This window comes from Saccopteryx leptura, chromosome 2, assembly GCF_036850995.1.
Source record: "Saccopteryx leptura isolate mSacLep1 chromosome 2, mSacLep1_pri_phased_curated, whole genome shotgun sequence".
NCBI lineage: Eukaryota > Metazoa > Chordata > Mammalia > Chiroptera > Emballonuridae > Saccopteryx > Saccopteryx leptura.
Window position 1 is genome coordinate 97,564,375 of NC_089504.1, and position 19,234 is coordinate 97,583,608.

Sequence of the window (19,234 nt, forward strand, 5' to 3'; positions counted from 1 at the left end):
AAAAAATTAGCAGAAGGAAACTAAAGCTATCGTATTGAAACATTTAAAATCCTTCCTGTATATCCAAGTTTATATTTTCAAAATAACCATAGCCTTTTAAGACTAACCCAAGTCCTTTGAAATATGTTTGAAAATGTCTCAATCTTTCCTTTATAAACCTTGTGTTTTACCGCCAAAGAGTTAAATTTTATTAAACACTTTAATTTTTTAACATTTTAAAAATTATAATACCTTAGTAAACTAATTGGTATTCTCTACCAAAATACAATTCCTAATATTTTAAAGTTCTTCCCAGCAGGAGACTTGTAGATATTTGCCCTGTGATCATACTTGGTCATAGACAGGAGAAACCATCCCAATCTTTGTGTGTGTGTATGTGTGTGTGTGTGTGTGTGTGTGTGTGTGAGAGAGAGAGAGAGAGAGAGAGAGAGAGAGAGAAAGAGAGAGATAGGGAGAGGGACAGATAGGAACAGGCAGATAGAAATAGATAGAGATGAGAAGCATCAATTCTTCGTTGTGGCACCTTAGTTGTTCATTGATTACTTTCTTATATGTGCCTTGATGGGGGGCTACAGCAGAGCAAGGGACCCCTTGCTCAAGCCAGCAACCATGGAGTCATGTCTATGATCCTGCACTCAGGTTGATGAGCCCACATTCAAGCTGGATGAGCCCACGCTCAAGCCAGTGACCTTGGGGTTTTGAACCTGGGTCTTCTGTGTCCCAGTTCAATGCTCTATCCACTGTGCCACCAGCTGGTCAGGCTCTTTACCTTTTTATTGACATGTGTTTGTTTATTTCATAAGTCATTGGCTTGGCTTTTCTGGGAGGAGACCTGGGCCTCCCTCCTGAGGATTGTCTACTCCATCAGCTCTGAGCCTCATAGGATAAGGGCACAGTGAGCAGCCAACAAAACCCCATAGTGTGTGTGATCTTGTGCGCAGCAGTGCCACAGAGAAAGCCACCACTCCAAGAAGATTGGAGAGTTGAGCTTTATTCTCTTAGATGTAAACCATTCCTTGCTTTGTTCACCATGAGTTCTTTATCTTCATTTGGGATAATTATTGTACCCACACTGAGTTGGATCAGTGAGGTAATGCATGTAAGGAACTAAGCAGAACTCTGCATACTGACAACTCAGGCTGTGTAAATTCTGTCGCTACATTTCTAAAGCTGAGAGTCAAATGCAGAACGGCCTCTGGTCCATGTTTACTCATGCTGCTCGAGCTAGAGCCGTGCCACCAAGCTCTTTTATTTCTGTTCCCTACCATTATTTTCCCAAGTAATTTCTATATTTATCATAATTGTGCCAGTATTGTAAGTACTCTGATAACAGGTTTATCATAATTTGAGACTTAAGGTAAGTAACAAAATAAAAACAAGTGGAAGTTAAGAACTAAATTGCACATGACATTTTTTTTTGGCTAAATATTTATACCGGTATCAGAGCAGACAGGGCAGCATTCTCCTTCAGGGATGACTGTTTGGGGGCACTTCTGAGGATAGCACACAGTTTCATCACAGAGCACTCTTCCATTGGAGCAGAGGCAGGTAGTGCAGGGCTCCGGAGACCACACAGCTTTGTTGTACATGGTCATCCCATTTACGAAACAGCGACCCTCCTTTCCTAGGAGAGAACAGGTGACATTTAAATTCCTTGCGTGGTTACCAGCACCTGTGAATGGCAGTGAGCACAATGTGAAGTCAACCTCTTAGAACCACAGAAGAATAACACTCTGTGTGTTCATGCTTAGAGTAAACAAAGCTAATAAATGAAATGCTTTTCACCTGCTCTACTCTCAGCCTCTCTCAGATTCTGACAGTGACCTCCTCATGGTCACTTGACTCTGAACTGCACTTTTGTCCTGTATCTGTCAGGGTGGCTAAGTTATCCATCACTGGATATGTGGATAAGTGTGTCAACTAAGCAGAGCATTAGACAGCTGATGCAAATATTAGAGGGAGTATTTTTCTTCTGACCCTACATCATTCCTAATAACTCTTCATCTGATGAGCCATTGTCTCCAAATTCTACCCCCATATGAGCTCTCACATTTGTTCCATACTTTCCCTCACCACTGTGATAGTCCCGTTCAAGCCCTACCCAACTCTCATTTGAATACTTGCAGTAGACTAATCCCACCCACCCAATTTCTCCTTTGGAGAAAACATAGATTCACGTAATTTTTTCCTGAATATAAATGTACTATATTCTGTCAAAATTCTGACAGCCTTTTCTGCAAAAATGTGGACCATTAAATAATCGTTCTTAAAAGCGGTGGTTGAACCATTTGGCAGAATTTCCGATCTTTTCAACCTTTAAAAATTCAGTAATTTAGCCTATATAAGATAAAATAGCGTAACTCCATTTTTTGTTGAAAACTTTTTGATTGAAAATATTTAATAGCCATATGTTCATAAAATCATCTGAATCACTTATTTCTATACCCTAGATGATATAAGTGAAAAAGCAGTTTACAGATTTATGTGTATATTATCTCTGTTATGATTACAGCTGTTTAAAATACATGGCATAGTAGTAAACAGGCTAGAAATAAAACAAAGTATAACTATGGTTTTATAAGTATAGTTGTAGGATAACTTTCTTTGTTTTCCAATAATTTTATAAGTGCATTCTATGAATGATTTTTTAAATTAAATGAAAATTTATCTTCATAGATTAAATCAAAAGATTAGTTGAATTTTAAAAAAATTATCTTCATGGAGGTTCTTTTTCTCTCCCTCTCTCCAGTACTGCTTTCTTACCTGGTAGTACATTATAGCTTGATTCTACTCCAAGAACACTTAGAAAGGATTCAAACTTCTCCTCTGTGCTGTGTTCCGCGTTAACCCTGGGGAGTGTTGCTGCGGGTGTCGCCACAGTTGTTGGCTGAGCTCTGAGCTGTCTGTCGGCTCTGTGGTTAGGTGAAGAGCTTTTCTTCAGTCTTCTGTGATGCATCTTCCTCCTTTGCTTCCTGGGAGTTTCATCATTTTGTCCAAAGTCAATTTGAGAAATGATAAGCAGAAGAAAACAAAACAAACCTGCAAACTTCATGCTTGCTTCTTCACCGTCCACTTACTAGAATGAGAATAAACAGAATATTCAAGTTCATAGTGACCAAACTTTTACCTCTGAAAACTGAGTGATGGTTGCCTATATGCCTCAGTAGCAAGTTTTTGAGAAATAATACATATGATCTATGTGTTCTATTCTGCAGTATTACTGACAAATCAGAGTTTGGAATTTTTCTTTCTACATTTTATTATTTCAAACCAGGTGAACAATCCCATAAAATGTGAATAAAGCAAGAAAGTGTTGACTGGTGAAGGACCCTCTGGGGGAGGGCATGAGAGGCACGGCCTCTTAGTAGGCAGCGGCGGTTCCTAGGTTAGCACTAAGGAGCTACATGCAGGTGAGTGGAGCTGGACCCAGAGCCTCTGGGGCAGGCCCTCCCTGACACGGGCAGTTATCCAGAACAGCCCTTGGAACCGGGCTCTGTGGAGGGCAGGGCAGGGCAGGTGTTGCTGCCCACATTGGAATTTTTCTATCAACATCAAAGAATTTTTACTATCGTTATCTCTAGACCAGGCAGAGAAGACTTTTTCTATAAAGGACCAGATAGTAAATATTTGAGGCTTTACAGGTCATATGTTATCTGTCACAACTACTCTGCTTGTCCCTTGCAACACAAAAACAGACAATATATACATAGACGAGCATGGCTGTATGCCAGTAAAACTCTACCTACTAAAATAGGCAATGGGTTCGACTTGGCACCTTGCCAACATTCTTGCCAGTTGGGCAACTAGTGACTAGAGTGGCCTCATGAAGTTGTGACTCCTGGAGAAACTGAAAGTTGGTTCACTGTCATTTTCTAAAGAGTCTATGAGCTATTATTATACCAATTTTAGCAATCATATCTGATTTCTACTTTCAGCCAAGGTGGAGAGACAGACCAGATATAACTTCTCACCTAAAATAACTTAAATTTGGGCAAGGTACATAAAATAACTTTTATTTTATTTTTAGATTTTATTTATTCATTTTAGAGAGAGGAGAGAGAGAGAGAGAAGTGTGTGTGTGTGTGGGGGGGCATCAACTCGTGTTGCTTCCTGTATGTGCCTAGACCAGGCAAGCCCAGGGTTTTGAACTCACAACCTCAGCAGTCCAAGTCAAGGCTTTATCCACTGCACCACCATCGGTCAGGCTAAAACAACATTTTTAGACATTAGACATGGAAAATCAGAAGACAGAGATCCCTGAGTGAGGGGACAAGATCCAAGGTGAAACCCTGCTTACTACTGAGAGAGAGTTTCTTTCCAGGCTGCAGCCCAGGGAGGGGACCCAGCTGAGTCCACAGTCGCCTTCAGTTAAAAGACAAACCTGGGGGTCTGGAGGCGCCAAAGGGGCAAGATTTTGTAGGGCAGAGTACTGAAAGGTGAGAGCTATAGAGAAAGCCTTCCAGAGACCTCATACTGCTTAGCACATTTGTATGAGTAAACCACCTGACACTGCAGAAACAACGACCACAAAGGAAATATCCCTGGGGCTTGAAAAAGCCTGGGCAGTGTTCATGTGCCCACCTGTTATAGTCGAAAACCTGTACTTCACAGGGCATCAGGCAGAGGTCTCGGGATACTGGCTCAGCAGAGGAAACAGTTCACACTGCAATAATGGCTACTGTGATCCATTTAAAGAACTGAGCAACAAGCCTTTCTGAAAGGATCACAACTATATGCAGTAATTTAAGCATGTCCCAGACTACCTTACAGTGTTTTAGAGTCCAGCAAAAATTTGCCCGGCACACAAGCAGGAAGAGCTGACCCATAATGATGAGAAAAATCAATCTATTGATACCAATCCAGAAATGGTACAACTGACATGATTACTAAGTATGTTATTAAAAGTTATTATAACTACATTCCATATGTTCAAGAAGGTAGAGGAAAGATATTTAAAAGATCCAAATCAGACTTTAAAAGATGAAAACTACAATGTAAAAAATAAAACTATACTAAAAGGAAAGAATAGCACATTAGACATTACAGAAAAAAAAGTGAACTTGAAAACAGTCATAGAAATTATTTATAAGGAAATGCTCGCACGCACACACACACACACACACACACACACACACACACACAAGACTAATACAAACTTCAAGCAGGTCAGTATATGTCTAATTTCAATACCCAAAGAACTAGGGGGCACATAAATATTTATATATAAAGAAAGAGCAGTCATTTTCTAAGCTTGATGAAAATGATAAACCCACATGTGCAAGCTCAGTGAACTCCAAACATAAGAAATATGAAAAACATTACACTAAATATTTATCATTTCAAATTTCCCTAAAACCAGTGATAAAGACAAAAGTCTTAAAAGCAACCAGAGAAAAAGACATAAAGTTATGGATAAAGGCATCAGATACAGTACAAGCCAGAAGACAGTGGAGCAATGTGTTCAAGAAAGAAAAAGAAGCCTGACTAGGTGGTGGTGCAGTGGATAGAGCATCAGACTGGGACACAGAGGGCCCAGGTTTGAAACTCTGAGGTCGCCAGCTTGAGCATAGGCTCATCAGCTTGAGCGGGATCACTGGCTTGAGCATGGGATCATAGACATGACCCCAAGGTAACTGGCTTGAGCCCAAAGGTCACTGGCTTGAAGCTCAAGGTCGCTGGTTGAACCCAAGGTCACTGGCTTGAGCAAGGGTCACTCGCTCTGCTATAGCCCTGTGGTCAAGGCACATGTGAGAAAGCAATCAGTGAACAACTAAGGAGCCACAATGAAGAATTGATGCTTCTCTCTCCCTTCCTGTCTGTCCCTATCTGTATCTCTGTCACATACACACACAGAAAAAGCGAAAGAAAACATAATTGACTATTTATACTCAACTCCTTAAAAATTGCATTAATTAATACAAGAATATGGTATTTGGGGTGTTTATAACATAAGTAGAGGTAAAATATATAACAACAGAAGCAAAGAGGCAGAAGTAGAAAATTAAATACATGTTGTAAGGACCTTGTACTATAAGCAAAGTAGAATACTATCACTTGAAGGTAAACTGTACCTTCAAGTAAGTAAGTTAAAGATGCATATTATGTGTCCTAAGGTAACCACTAAACAAAAAGAGTTACAGCTAATAAACCAAATAAGGAGATAAACTGGAATAATAAAAAACAAATTATTCAAAATATCTCATATGTAAATTATATTAAATGCAAATTGATTAAATGCTACAATTAAAATGCAGAGACTGCCAGACTGAGCTTTTAAAAAGCAGGACCCAATAATATGCTGCCTATAAGAAGCTAATGCTAAATAAAAGATACAAATGGGTTAAAGTTAAAAGGATGGAAAATATATACCATGGTAAACTAAGCAAAAGTGGAAATTCCAATCAAGATGACAGAGTAGGTAAACACTTTGCTCTCTTCCTCCTATGAGCACAACTGAATTATAGAACAATCAACCTGGAGAACCATTTCAAAAATAGCTAAACAGAAATCCTATAATTTTGAATATAAAGAAGAAGCCTCTTCAAGACTGTGGAGCTAGGAGGGGCAAAGACACCAAATGGGCTGGTCCCACACCTAAAGGTGGCAGGTGAGAACTGGAAGAGACATCTCAGTTGCAAGGTCACCCACTGAGGAGCAAGGGGTCCCATCCCCACACCAGGTGCCTCGGCCTGGACCACCAGTGCTTAGAAGAGCCCACATAACATCTGGCAGTGGAATCAGTGGGAATACCATTTGTCAGGTGAAATGCAAGGCTACTAAAAAACCTTGTGTCCACTTAATGGGCCTATGCACAGACTCAACTCCACACTCCAGCACAGGGACAGCAGCTCAGAAGGTGCCAGAAACACAGGGAAATATTGATTTGTGTGGTTTGAGGGACAGCAGCTCAGAAGATGCCAGAAACACACAGGGAAATACTGATTTGTGTGGTTTAACAGCAAGTGCTGGAGGAACAGCTACTCTTGTCTCTCTGTTGAGCCCTCCTCTCACACAGCCAGTGGATGGTAATGGGGAACACCATCTTTCCTTTGCTGAACACGCCCCTCACAGCCTAATCTGAATCTGCATTAGCCTGGTGACACCACTCCCTCCCCCCTAACAACTCCACGAGACTGGATCCTACCCAACTGGGGCACTGCCCCAGGGTCTTTCAGCAGCAGGAAGCTGTACTTGGCCTGCACTAGTCTTTCTTTAAAAACTCCTAGAGGTCCACAGACCTTAAGTGGAGAGCTTCTGGTCTTGCCTTTTGCTGATTAGCCTAGGGCTCAGCACTGGTGCCAAATCTGAATCTGCTTAATGTGAAAAACACCACTTGCCCCACCCTGGTGGCTCCTTGAGACCTGACTCACCCAACTCAGTTACCACCCAAGACTTCTCCAGGGGCTGAGCTTCACAGGAAGCTGGAAGGCAGCAGCAGGCCTGAGGGTTCCTTGTGTCTCTAGCTGAGCTGCACCAGGGTTGGTACTAGTGGAAACCAGCCTTGGTATGCAGTGTGGCCTCTCCCACATGTCTCCAGGTCCAGCACAAGCAGCTACAAGCCACACACAGATCACTTTGTAGCTTCTAACACAGCCCCAGGCTAGTCACAGGCAGCAGCTGACACTGGCCTGCACTGGAACACTTCACAAGAGGCCCCAGAAACAACACACAGTGTCTGGCTCCAGACTACAACAGAGCACCATATGACTAGCTCCACAGGTGGCCCACCTAAAGGGTGGTCTCAGCAGGTACCGGACATAGTTGCAGAAATCAATCATATTTACATTGCATTAAAAATATACGTAGGGCCTGACCAGTTGGTGGCGCAGTGGATAGAGCATTGGACTGGGATGCCGAGGACCCAGGTTCGAGACCCCAAGGTCGCCAGCTTGAGCGTGGGCTCATCTGGTTTGAGCAAAAGCCCACCAGCTTGAACCCAAGGTCACTGGCTCGAGCAAGGGGTTACTTGGTCTGCTGAAGGCCTGTGGTCAAGGCACATATGAGAAAGCAATCAAAGAACAATTAAGGTGTTGCAATGTGCAACGAAAAACTAATGGTTGATGCTTCTCATCTCTCCATTCCTGTTTGTCTGTCCCTGTCTATCCCTCTCTCTGACTCTCTCTTTCTGTAAAAAAAAAATAAAAAAAAAATACACACACATACACACAGGTATAAATTTAACTGAGGATATAAAAGATCTTTACTCATCAAATTATAAGACATTCACGAAGATGACTGACCAGGAGGTTGCGCAGGATAGGGTGTTGACCTGAGATGCTGACGGCTCAGGTTTGAAACCCTAAGGTTGCCAACTTGAGCATGGGCTCACCACTTTGAACATGGGATCATGGACATGATCTCATGGTCACTGACTTGAGCCCAAGGTTGCTGGCTCAGTTGGAGCCCCCAAGTCAGGGCACATATGAGAAACAATCAATGAACAACTAAAGTGTCTCAACTATGAGTTGATGCTTCTCTATCTCTCTCCCTTTCTGTCTGTCCTTGTCTATCTCTCTCATATGCACTAAAAAAAATAGTATAAAGGGGACACTGAAGAAGATACAACTACATGGAAGCATACCATCCTCACAGATGGGAAGAATTAATGTTGTTAAAATGTCCATAATACTGAAAGCAATCTGTAGATTCAATGTAATCCCTATCAAAATACCAATTGCTTTTTTTATGGAAGTACAACAAATAATCCAAAAACTTATATGGAACCACAAAAGACCCCAAATATCCACAGCAATCTTGAGAAAGAAGAACAAAGTAGAGGTATCATGCTACCTGATATCAAACTACACTACAAGGTGTAGTAATCAAAATACATAGCATGGTACTGGCAGAAAAACTGAGCCAGAAATAATTCCATGCCTCTATGGTCAATTAATAATGTCACAAAGAAGGCAAGAATATAAACTAGGGTAAAGACAGTCTATTTAATAAATAGTGTCAGCAAAACTGGACAGATACATGCAAAATAATGCAAATAGACTACCTGCTTACATTATATATAAGAATAAACTCCAAATAGATTAAAGACTTAAATATAAGACCTAAAATCATAAAACGTTTAGAAGGAAACATAAGCAGTAAACTCTCTGATATTGCTCTTAGTAATATTTTTTCTGTTATATCTCCTACGACAAAGAAAACATAGGGAAACAAATAAGACTATATCAAACTTAAAAGTGTTCCACAGCAGGGGAAACCATCAGAAAAAGAAAAAAGACAATCTACTGAATGAGAGAACACACTCATTAATGATACAACCAGTAAGGGGTTAATATGCAAAATTTATAAAGATCTTACACAACACCAAAAAAACAATTCAGTTTAAAATGGGCAGGGTATCTGAATAGATATTGTTCCAAAGAGGACATACACATGGCCAATAGACATGAAAATATTCTCTTCCCTTCCTCTCTGTCTGTCTTTCTCACTCACTCACTAAAACAAACAAAAAAATTCTCAAAGTCACTAATCATCAGACAAATGCAAAAATATAAACCAAAATGAGATCACTTCACACCTATAAGAATGACTGTCATCAATAAATAAACAAGTGTTGATGAAGTGGAAAAAAGGGAACCCTGTGCACTGTTGGTAGGATAGCAAATTTTGTAGTCACTATGGAAAACAATATGGAGTTTCACCAAAAAATTAAAAACAGAAACTTCTCATGACCTAGCAATTCCTCACCTGGGTAATCCAGAAGAGTAATTTGAAGAGATATATGCACCCCTTTTTTCATCTGCAGCATTATTTACAATAGTCAAGGAAGCAACCTGAACGACCATCATTAGGCAGTTGGGTAAAGAAGGTGTGGTACATATATATACAATGGAATATTACTCAGTCATAAAAAGTAATGAAATCTTACCATTTGTGACAGCATGAAGTAGACTTAGAGGGTATTATGCTAAGTGAAATAAGTCAGACAGAGAAAGACAAATACCCTATGATTTTACCTTTATATGGAATCTCAAAAACAAAGTATTTAAACAAACAGAACAGAAGCAGACTCACAGACACAGAAAACAAACTCATGGATCCCAGATGGGAGCGAGGTTGGACCTGGGTGAAAAGGTAAAGGGATTAAGAAATAAAAATTGGTAGTAGCAAAATAGTCATGAGATGTATTATAGAGCATAAAGAATAATTATAGGCCCTGGCCGGTTGGCTCAGTGGTAGTGCGTCGGCCTGGCATGTGAAAGTCCCGGGTTCAATTCCCGGCCAGGGCACACAGGAGAAGTGCCCATCTGCTTCTCTACCTCTCCCCCTCTCCTTCCTCTCTGTCTCTCTCTTCCCCTCCCGCAGCCAAGGCTCCATTGGAGCAAAGATGGCCCGGGCGCTGGGGATGGCTCCATGGCCTCTGCCTCAGGCGCTAGAGTGGCTCTGGTCGCAACAGAGCAACGCCCGAATGGGCAGAGCATCGTCCCCTGGTGGGCGTGCCGGGTTGATCCCTGTCGGGCGCATGCGGGAATCTGTCTGACTGCCTCCCCGTTTCCAGCTTCAGAAAAATACAAAAAAGAAGAAGAAGAAGAAAAAAGAATAATTATAGTCAATAATATTGTAATAACTATGTATGGTGCCAGGTGAGTGCTAGACTTATTGGGCAAATCACTTCATAAAATATATAAATGTCTATTCACTGTTTTATACCTGAAACTAATATAAAATAATAATAAGTGTCAACTGTAATTGAAAAATAAAAACGGAGTACAGGGATATAAAATACAGCATAGGGATTATAGTCAGGTTGGTACTAGACTTATTTGAGTGATCATTTTATGTTATATAAATGCCTGATTATTTATATTATACACCTGAAAGTAAAATGATGTTGTATGCCAGCTGTAATTGAGAATTAAAAATAAACAAAACAAAAAACCATTAATGGTTATACTAATATCAGATGAAGTAGATAAGATGAAGAAGAAGAATATTACCAAACACAAAGAGAGCCATTGTGTGATGCTGAACGGATCTTTTCTTCATGCAAATATAACAAATCTAAACCTCTATACACTGAACAATTCAGCTTCAAAGTAGAAAAAGATAGTACTGATGAAACTGTAAAACTAAACAGACCAATTTTTAGTTATCCAAATTTTTTACTTTTCTATCTCAAATACTGATTTTTAAAATAGTAGATTGCAAGTTAAAATAACAAGATAATACTACACACCTATAGGATGACAAAAATAAAAAACACTGACAAGTGCTGACAAGGACATGCAGCAACAGGCTCTATTATTCATTGCTGATGTGAATGCAGAGTGGTACAAAACATTTTGCCAGTTTTTTTAGGAAAATGAACATATTAATATATGATGCAGCAATCATGCTGTTTGGTGTTTGCCCAAATGAGTTGAAAACTTATGTCCACATGGAGACCTAAACATGGCTGATTACAGCAGCTTTATTCACAATTGCCAGATGTCCTTCAGTAGGTGAATGGATACTAATATTCAGACAATGGAATGTTATTCAGTGTTAAAAAGAAACAAGCTATCAATTATTTTTTATTTATTTATTTTTTTTACAGAGACAGAGAGAGAGTCAGAGGGATAGACAGGCAGACGGACAGGAATGGAGACAGATGAGAAGCATCAATCATTAGTTTTTCGTTGCACGTTGTGACTTCTTAGTTGTTCATTGACTGCTTTCTCATATGTGCCTTGACCGCGGGCCTTCAGCAGACTGAGTAACCCCTTGTTGGAGCTAGCGACCCTGGGTCCAAGCTAGTGAGCTTTTGCTCAAGCCAGATGAGCCCACGCTCAAGCTGGTGACCTTGGGGTCTCGAATCTGGGTCCTTCCACATCCCAGTCCAAAGCTCTATCCACTGCGCCACTGCCTGGTCAGGCCAAGCTATCAATTATTGAAAAGACACGGAGGACCTTAAATGAATACTACTAAGTGAAATAAGCCACTTAGTGCTAACAAAATGCCAACACTATGATTGCAACTATATGGCATTCTGGAAAAGGTATTAAAAAAAATCTGTAGTTTTCAGGGGTTAGTGCCATGGGAGAGCGATGAATAAATGGAGCACAGGAGATTTTTAGGGCATAAAACAGTATCATGATATATATATGTCATTACAAATTTATCCAATCCTAGGGAATGTGTGACACCAAGCGTACTGTAAACTATGGACTTGCTTATAACGATGTATCTGTGTAAATCCATTACTTTTAACTTGCTGTGAATCTCAATCTGGTCATTGCCATATTAAAAAAAACTTATTGCTATCATCTTGCTTAATTGTTAAATACAGTGTTTTTCCTTAAGATCAGGAATAAATGGATGTCTGATCTTACCACTTCTAGTCAACATTTTACTGCTAGCCAATATAGTAACATAAGACCAAGAAATAAAATACATCGAGATTGGAAAGGAAGAAGTAAAACTGACTTTATGCATAGATTTTTTGGTTATTTATATAGAAAATTTTATGATGCCTACAAAAAAGCTCTCCTACAACTAATAAGATTTTAGCAAGGTCACTGTGGAAAACAGTATGGAGATTCCTCAAAAAATTAAAAATCAAACTGCCTTTTGACCCAGCTATCCCACTTTTAGGAATAGTATATCCCAAGAACACCATAGCACTGTTTCAAAAGAAGAAATGCACCTCCATGTTTATGGCAGCATTGTTCACAATAGCGAAGATCTGAAAACAGCCCAAGTGTCCGTCAGTGGACGAGTGGATTAAAAAGCTTTGGTACATATATACTATGGAATACTACTCAGCCATAAGAAATGATGACATCGGATCATTTACAACAACGTGGATGGACCGTGATAACATTATACTGAGCGAAATAAGTAAATCATAAAAAACTAAGAACTATATGATTCCATACATAGGTGGGACATAAAAATGAGACTCAGAGACATGGACAAGAGGGTGGTGGTTACTGGGGGTGGGGGGGGGAGAGAGGGGGAGGGGAGGGGCACAAAGAAAACCAGTTAGAAGGGGACAGAAGACAATTGGACTTTGGGTAATGGGAATGCAGCATAATCAAATGTCAAAATAACCTGGAGATGTTTTCTCTGAACATATGTACCCTGATTTATCAATATCACCCCATTAAAATTAATTAAAAGAATTTAGCAAGGTTTAAGGATATAAGATAGGTATACAAAAATAAATTTCTATATGCTAACAACAATCAGAAAAATGAGGTTAAGACTACATCACCATTTATAATAGCATAAAAATGTGAAATCTCAAACAATACTTTGACGAGATATATGAGGTCAAGCCCTGAAAACTATAAAGCATCGCTAGATAAATGAACAAAGAGACCCATAAAAAGGATGTGTATTTGGTTCAGCTGACTCAGTTCTTAATTCTCTGTCCTCCCTTAAATTAGTCTATAGATTTGTCACAAAGCCAATCAAAATTCAGCAAGCTTTCTTCTTTTTTTTTTTAAGATTTAAAAAAAATTTTTTTTAATTTATTTATTTTAGAGAGGAGAGAGAGAGAGAGAGGGAGAGAGAGAGAGAGAGAGAGAAGAGAGAGACAGGGGGGAAGAGCTGGAAGCATCAACTCCCATATGTGCCTTGACCAGGCAAGCCCAGGTTTTCGAACTGGCGACCTCAGCATTTCCAGGTCAACGCTTTATCTGCGCCACCACAGGTCAGGCCAAGCTTTCTTCTTTTTTTAATTGACAAGGTGATTCTAAAACCTATATGGAAGTGCAAAAAGCATTGAATAGCCACATCAACTTTGTAAAAAAGAAGAACAAATATGGAGGATGAAGAGTACCTGATTTCAATAGTTATTAAAAGCTAGAGAAATAAAGATAGTTGGATATTGGTAATAAGATACACAAGTAGATCAGGAACAGGGTAGAGAGCATAGAAATAGGCTCAACAAATACAGCCAGTTAGGTTTCAACAGAGGTAACAAAACAATTTTAATGGTGCAAGGGTGATTATTTCAACACAAGATACTAACATAATTGCATAGTCACGTATAAAACAAAAATACAAAAAATCAAAGAATGTAACTGCAAAATGTATAAAATTTTAGAAAACAGGAAAATTTATGGTGACTGAATTTAGCAAAGATTTCTTAACTATAGCAATAAAGAGCATGTAGTATTTTAAAAAATAAATTGTACTTGATCAAAATTTAAATCTTTTTAAAAGACACTGTTAAGAACAAGGAAAGGCATGCCACATAATGGAGAAGTTTTGCAAAAGATATATTCTAAAAGGACTTGTATCAAGAATAAAGAAGTCTTATAACTCAATTATAAAGAGAAAAACCACCCAATTTTTAAAACAGTCCAAAGCTTTGAACACAGTTTAGCAAAGATGCTACACAAATGGCAAATAAGCACATGACAAGATGCTCAACATCCTTAGTCATTAAGAAAATTGAAATTCAAACTTCAATGAGGTACCACTACACACATATTAGACTAGCTAAAATTTAAAAAACAGACCATAGCAAGTGTTGGCAAGTATGTGGACTAACTATAATTTTCATACAGTGCTCTTGGTAATGTAAAATGACAAACATTTTTAGGAAACAGTTTGGTGGTTTCCTCAAAAGTTAATCATGCACCTTTCATTTACCTAGCTATTCCACTCCTAGATATTTACCCAAGAGAAATGAAAGCTTTTATTTACACAAAGACTGTGTGTAAATGTACAGAGCAGCTTTTCTTCATACTTGACAAAAAGTGGGACCCATCTATACATTCATCAGTATGTTCATGGATAAACTAACTGTAATATATCTATACAATGGAAGAGTACTTAGCAACAACAGTGGATGCATCTCAAAATAATTATCTTGAATAAAAGAAGTCTTACATAAAAAGGATACAAAACTTTTTTTTTATAGGGAAAGCATCTCAGTGTTTGCTTCAAGATAGGGAGGGGTTTTTTTGGAGTCAGACCGATGGATGAGCTTACCAATGGTTACTAGTGAGCTTTTAGATGATACTCATTTTCTTGATTGTGTCATAGTTTTGCCAATACACTACAAGTATATGTATGTTGTCTCCACCACTGTATTTGGATAGGGCGACCACTTTGATGTTCAAAGAAATAGAGTAGCTATTTGGTATCACACATCTAAATGGTGTGAATAAACTTTACAATCCTGACTTGTCTGAGATACTTAGCAATGATATATGATCAAAGAGAAATGATGTGGAGGGCCTTGAAGACCAGGCTGTGGGTTTGATAGAAGCTTAGATAAGGGATCAGGAAATTAGGGGCCAGAAGCCAAATCAAACCTGCTGGGTGCTTAAAATGGCTTTTATATTTTAATGGTTTTAAATTTTAAAAGAATAATATTTTATGACACTAAACTACATAAAATTAAAATTTCAATATCCATACATAGTTTTATTGAAACAGCCACACTCATTTATTTATATACTGCTTAAACTTTAACAATGTAGCCTGCTACATCTAAAATAGTTTACAGCACAAGTTTGCCAGTTTATAGCAGTCCTCCAGCACTGAGGATGATTTCGCCCCCAGCGGACACATTTGGCAATGACTGGATACCATTTTTGTAGTCACAGTTGAAAGGGGTGCTACAGGCCAGGGATGCTGCTAAATGCCTTACAGTGCCTAGGACAGGCCACCACAGCAAACAATCAGCCAGCAAAAAAAATGTCATTTGTGCCAAGATTCAGAAACCCATGTTTGAAGAATCAAGACCGTCACATGTTGCTTATAGACAGAATCTAGTGAATTATAACTAGATGGGATTAGTTATAAGCAAATCATTTCCATGTGGTAATCTCTTTCTCAAGATTTTTTCTTAATTCCAAGATGTTCTTTACTTTTAATCTGTTTCCAAGTCTCAGCCATATGGCCGTGTAGTCAGAATCGCATATTCCTTATTTTAGGACCCTCCTTTACAGTTTGTGTTTCTGTTGTGCTCAGGCGAAGCTGTTGTTTCCGACGCTCTATCCACTGCGCCACCGCCTGGTCAGGCCAAGCTCAGAAGAGATTTAAAGATAAGAGCCATGTTTACAGTTTCTCTCTTCTGACTTTGCAATCATTTTCATCAATCCTCTTTAAAGTTCCTAGTTCTGCATATACATTCTGTTTTGTTTTGTTTTTGTTAGAGACTGTTGAATAAAAATAGTACTGCTCTTTTTAAAAAAAAAGTAGAAAGATGTGTTTAAATTTATAAAAATAATATATAGTTTTTTATATTTAAAACAATACACATATGTATGGGCATATGTGTAAGTTCCCTTAACTGTAATTCATAGTTTAGTACAAGGGTAGTCACCTTTTACTTAAAGGTCCAGAGAGTAAATATTTTTGGCTTTGCTGGCCAACAGTTTCTGTCTAAACTACTCTACTTATTACTGCAGTCCAAAAGGAGCCATACAAGATAAGTGAATGGAAGGACATGAGTATGTTCTAATGGCACTTTGTTGTTGTTTTTTTTAAAACAAACAGGATTTGGCCTGGAGGCCATAATTTCCTAACTGCTGTTACAGTATATCTGACCCCTTTTAAGCATATATGAACATATATATTTAAACACAAATGGAATTGTTTGATATATTATGCTGCAACCTATTGTCTTCTTCTCAATAATAAATTGTGGACGTGTGGACATAAAAAGGGTGTGGCAAAAGTAGATTTACACAATTTTTTCTTGACAATTTATTTTGTATTATTGTTAACGATTGTATTATTTGCCATATAAACATCTGTAAGCCTCCCCCCTCCCTCCCGTATGTCAACATAGATAAACCCATCTGGTCTGTACACACTATTTTCATTTTATGTGATTTAACAGACAATTTGATGATGGATATTTAATTTTTCCAATTTTTTGCTATTATATACATTCTTACACATATGTCTTCTGGAAGTACTTTTGTGTTTTAATTTTAATTTATACATAAGATAATATAAGTCTTCATTGTTTTTTAACTATATTATCCCGGGGAATTGTTTTTGGATGTGGTTTAATATTTATAACTCACTTTGGTCATATTTACTGACATATTTTGAGACTATGTTTGAGGTATATGCAAACATAATTGTTATATTTTTCTGGTACTTTGATCATTAGATACTTTCTGTATCTCTAGTAGAGATTTTTGTCATAAGATCTACTTTGCCTGATAATGGGAGTTGCTTTCTTTTGGTTAATGTCTAATTAATCTATTTTTGCATCATTTTATTTTCCACCTGTCCATAGTCTTATATTTTCAATATACCTTCTATTAGCACATTGGTTTTAATGTAGTCTGACCTTTGTCTTTTTTTTTTATGGAATTTTAATTTTTTTTATTGTTTTTAAATTTTTATTTATTCATTTTTATTAGAGAGAGGGGGGGAGAGAGAGGGAGAGATAGAGAGAGAACAGGGGGAGGAGCAGGAAGCATCAACTCCCATATGTGCCTTGACCAGGCAAGCCCAGGGTTTTGAACCGGCGACCTCAGCATTCCAGGTCAACGCTTTATCCACTGCGCCACCACAGGTCAGGCTGACCTTTGTCTTTTAATTGTAATATTTAGTCTATTTAATATAACACGATGCATTTTGGTTTAAATCTGGTTTCTGATTATTTGCTTTCTATTTATCTTGCCTGGTCTGGTTTTTTTTTAATTCTTTTTTAAAAATTGATTACTTTTTTTTTTTTTTTAAAGAGACAGAGAGAGAGTCAGAGAGAGGGATAGACAGGGACAGACAGACAGGAACAGAGAGATGAGAAGCATCAATCATTAGTTTTTCGTTGCACATTGTGACACCTTAGTTGTTCATTGATTGCTTTCTCATATGTGCCTTGACCACGGGCCTTCAGCAGACCGAGTAACCACTTGCTCTAGCAAGAGACATTGGGTCCAAGCTGGTGAGCTTTTGCTCAAACCAGATGAGCCCACGCTCAAATTGATGACCACCTCGGGGTCTCGAACCTGAGTCCTCGGCATCCCAGTACAACGCTCTATCCACTGCGCCACCACCTGGTCAGGCTGATTACTTATTTTTTATTATTACATTAACAATTATACACTTTTTACCTTTCTGTTCTTTGTACAGCTTGCCACGCACATCTCTGACTAATCAAGTCTAAACACAATCAGTACCTTTACCTCTTCCTGTACAATGTAAGAACCAGGACAACTTTAACTTTACCCTGGCAAAAACAAAAACAAAAAATACTTCATCCTGGCACATATGCTGCTTTTGTCATATACTTTATTTCTTTATATATGCTAAACCCTCAAAAGATTATTTTTTATATTTTATGCTCAAAGTTCATTTATAGCAGGCTTTCTCAGCCTTCACACTATAATATTTGGGCTGGATAATTCTTTTTTGCTGGGGCTGGCCTTTCTATACTAAGTAGCATTCGTAGCATCAAGTCAATAGATGACCCTAACAACTTCCCTTCAGTTTTGACAACCAAAAATGTCTCCAGACATTATTAATGGTATCCTATATCGTATGGAGGGATTCATCCTGCCATCAGTTGAGAACCACTGATTTAGATTTACCTAAACAAACATTTATCCTTTTTGTTTCTTTTTATTCCTTCCAGCATCTTCAGTTTTCTATTAGGAGTATTTTATTTCTAGTTGATGAAGACATTTCATTCTTATAGTTCAGGAAACTGATAGCCAATTATTTTTTATCTGAAAATATTTATATTTTGTTTATTCTGACATGATGTATTGTCTAGATATGAAATTCTAGATTGACAAGTGTTTTGTTCAGCATTTCGAAGGTTTCATTTCAATGTCTTCTTGTTTCCATAGTTTCTATTATGTAGTCATCTGTCAATTTAATTATTTCTCTTTTAAAAGTAACTTTGTTTCCTGGCTGCTTTTACTATATTCTCTTTAGCTTTGTTTTTCAGCTGTTTTACTCTGTTATACATATAATTTTCTTGTTCTTACCCTGTTTGAGATTCAAAACATTTTTGAACCTGTAGCCTCATATTCATCAAATTCGGAAACTTCTAAGCCCTTATTTCATCAAATACTACTTTCTTGCTTCTCTCTCCTCTTTCTTTTTAGAACTATAGTTACATTATGATAGTCTTCTTTTTTTTTCTTTCCAAAGTTAGAAGCAGGGAGGCAGTCAGACAGACTCCCACATGTACCTAACCAGGCTCCACCCAGTATGCCCACCAGGGGGCGATGCTCGGCCCCTCTGGGATGTTGCTCTGCTGCAGTCCGAGCCATTCTAGTGCCTGAGGCGGAGGCCATGGAGCCAT

General features: G+C 38.4%; 2 protein-coding genes across 8 annotated transcripts in view; one reads left to right on the plus strand and one right to left on the minus strand.

Annotated features, from left to right (window-relative positions):
- Positions 1 to 19,234, plus strand: part of CENPP (centromere protein P) — a 249,256-nt gene that overhangs the window by 175,507 nt on the left and 54,515 nt on the right. The window lies entirely within an intron of this gene.
- The window catches only part of ECM2 (extracellular matrix protein 2), a 45,461-nt gene that overhangs the window by 21,323 nt on the left and 4,904 nt on the right, over positions 1 to 19,234 (minus strand). For all 3 annotated transcript variants that reach the window (XM_066368372.1, XM_066368371.1, XM_066368369.1), the window contains exons 2-3: positions 2,764 to 3,076; positions 1,436 to 1,624 (exon numbers count right to left, since the gene is read on the minus strand). In XM_066368372.1, the coding sequence (XP_066224469.1) occupies positions 1,436 to 1,624; positions 2,764 to 3,052 (478 nt within the window). In that variant the 5' untranslated portion in view covers positions 3,053 to 3,076. The remainder of the gene's footprint in view (positions 1 to 1,435; positions 1,625 to 2,763; positions 3,077 to 19,234) is intronic.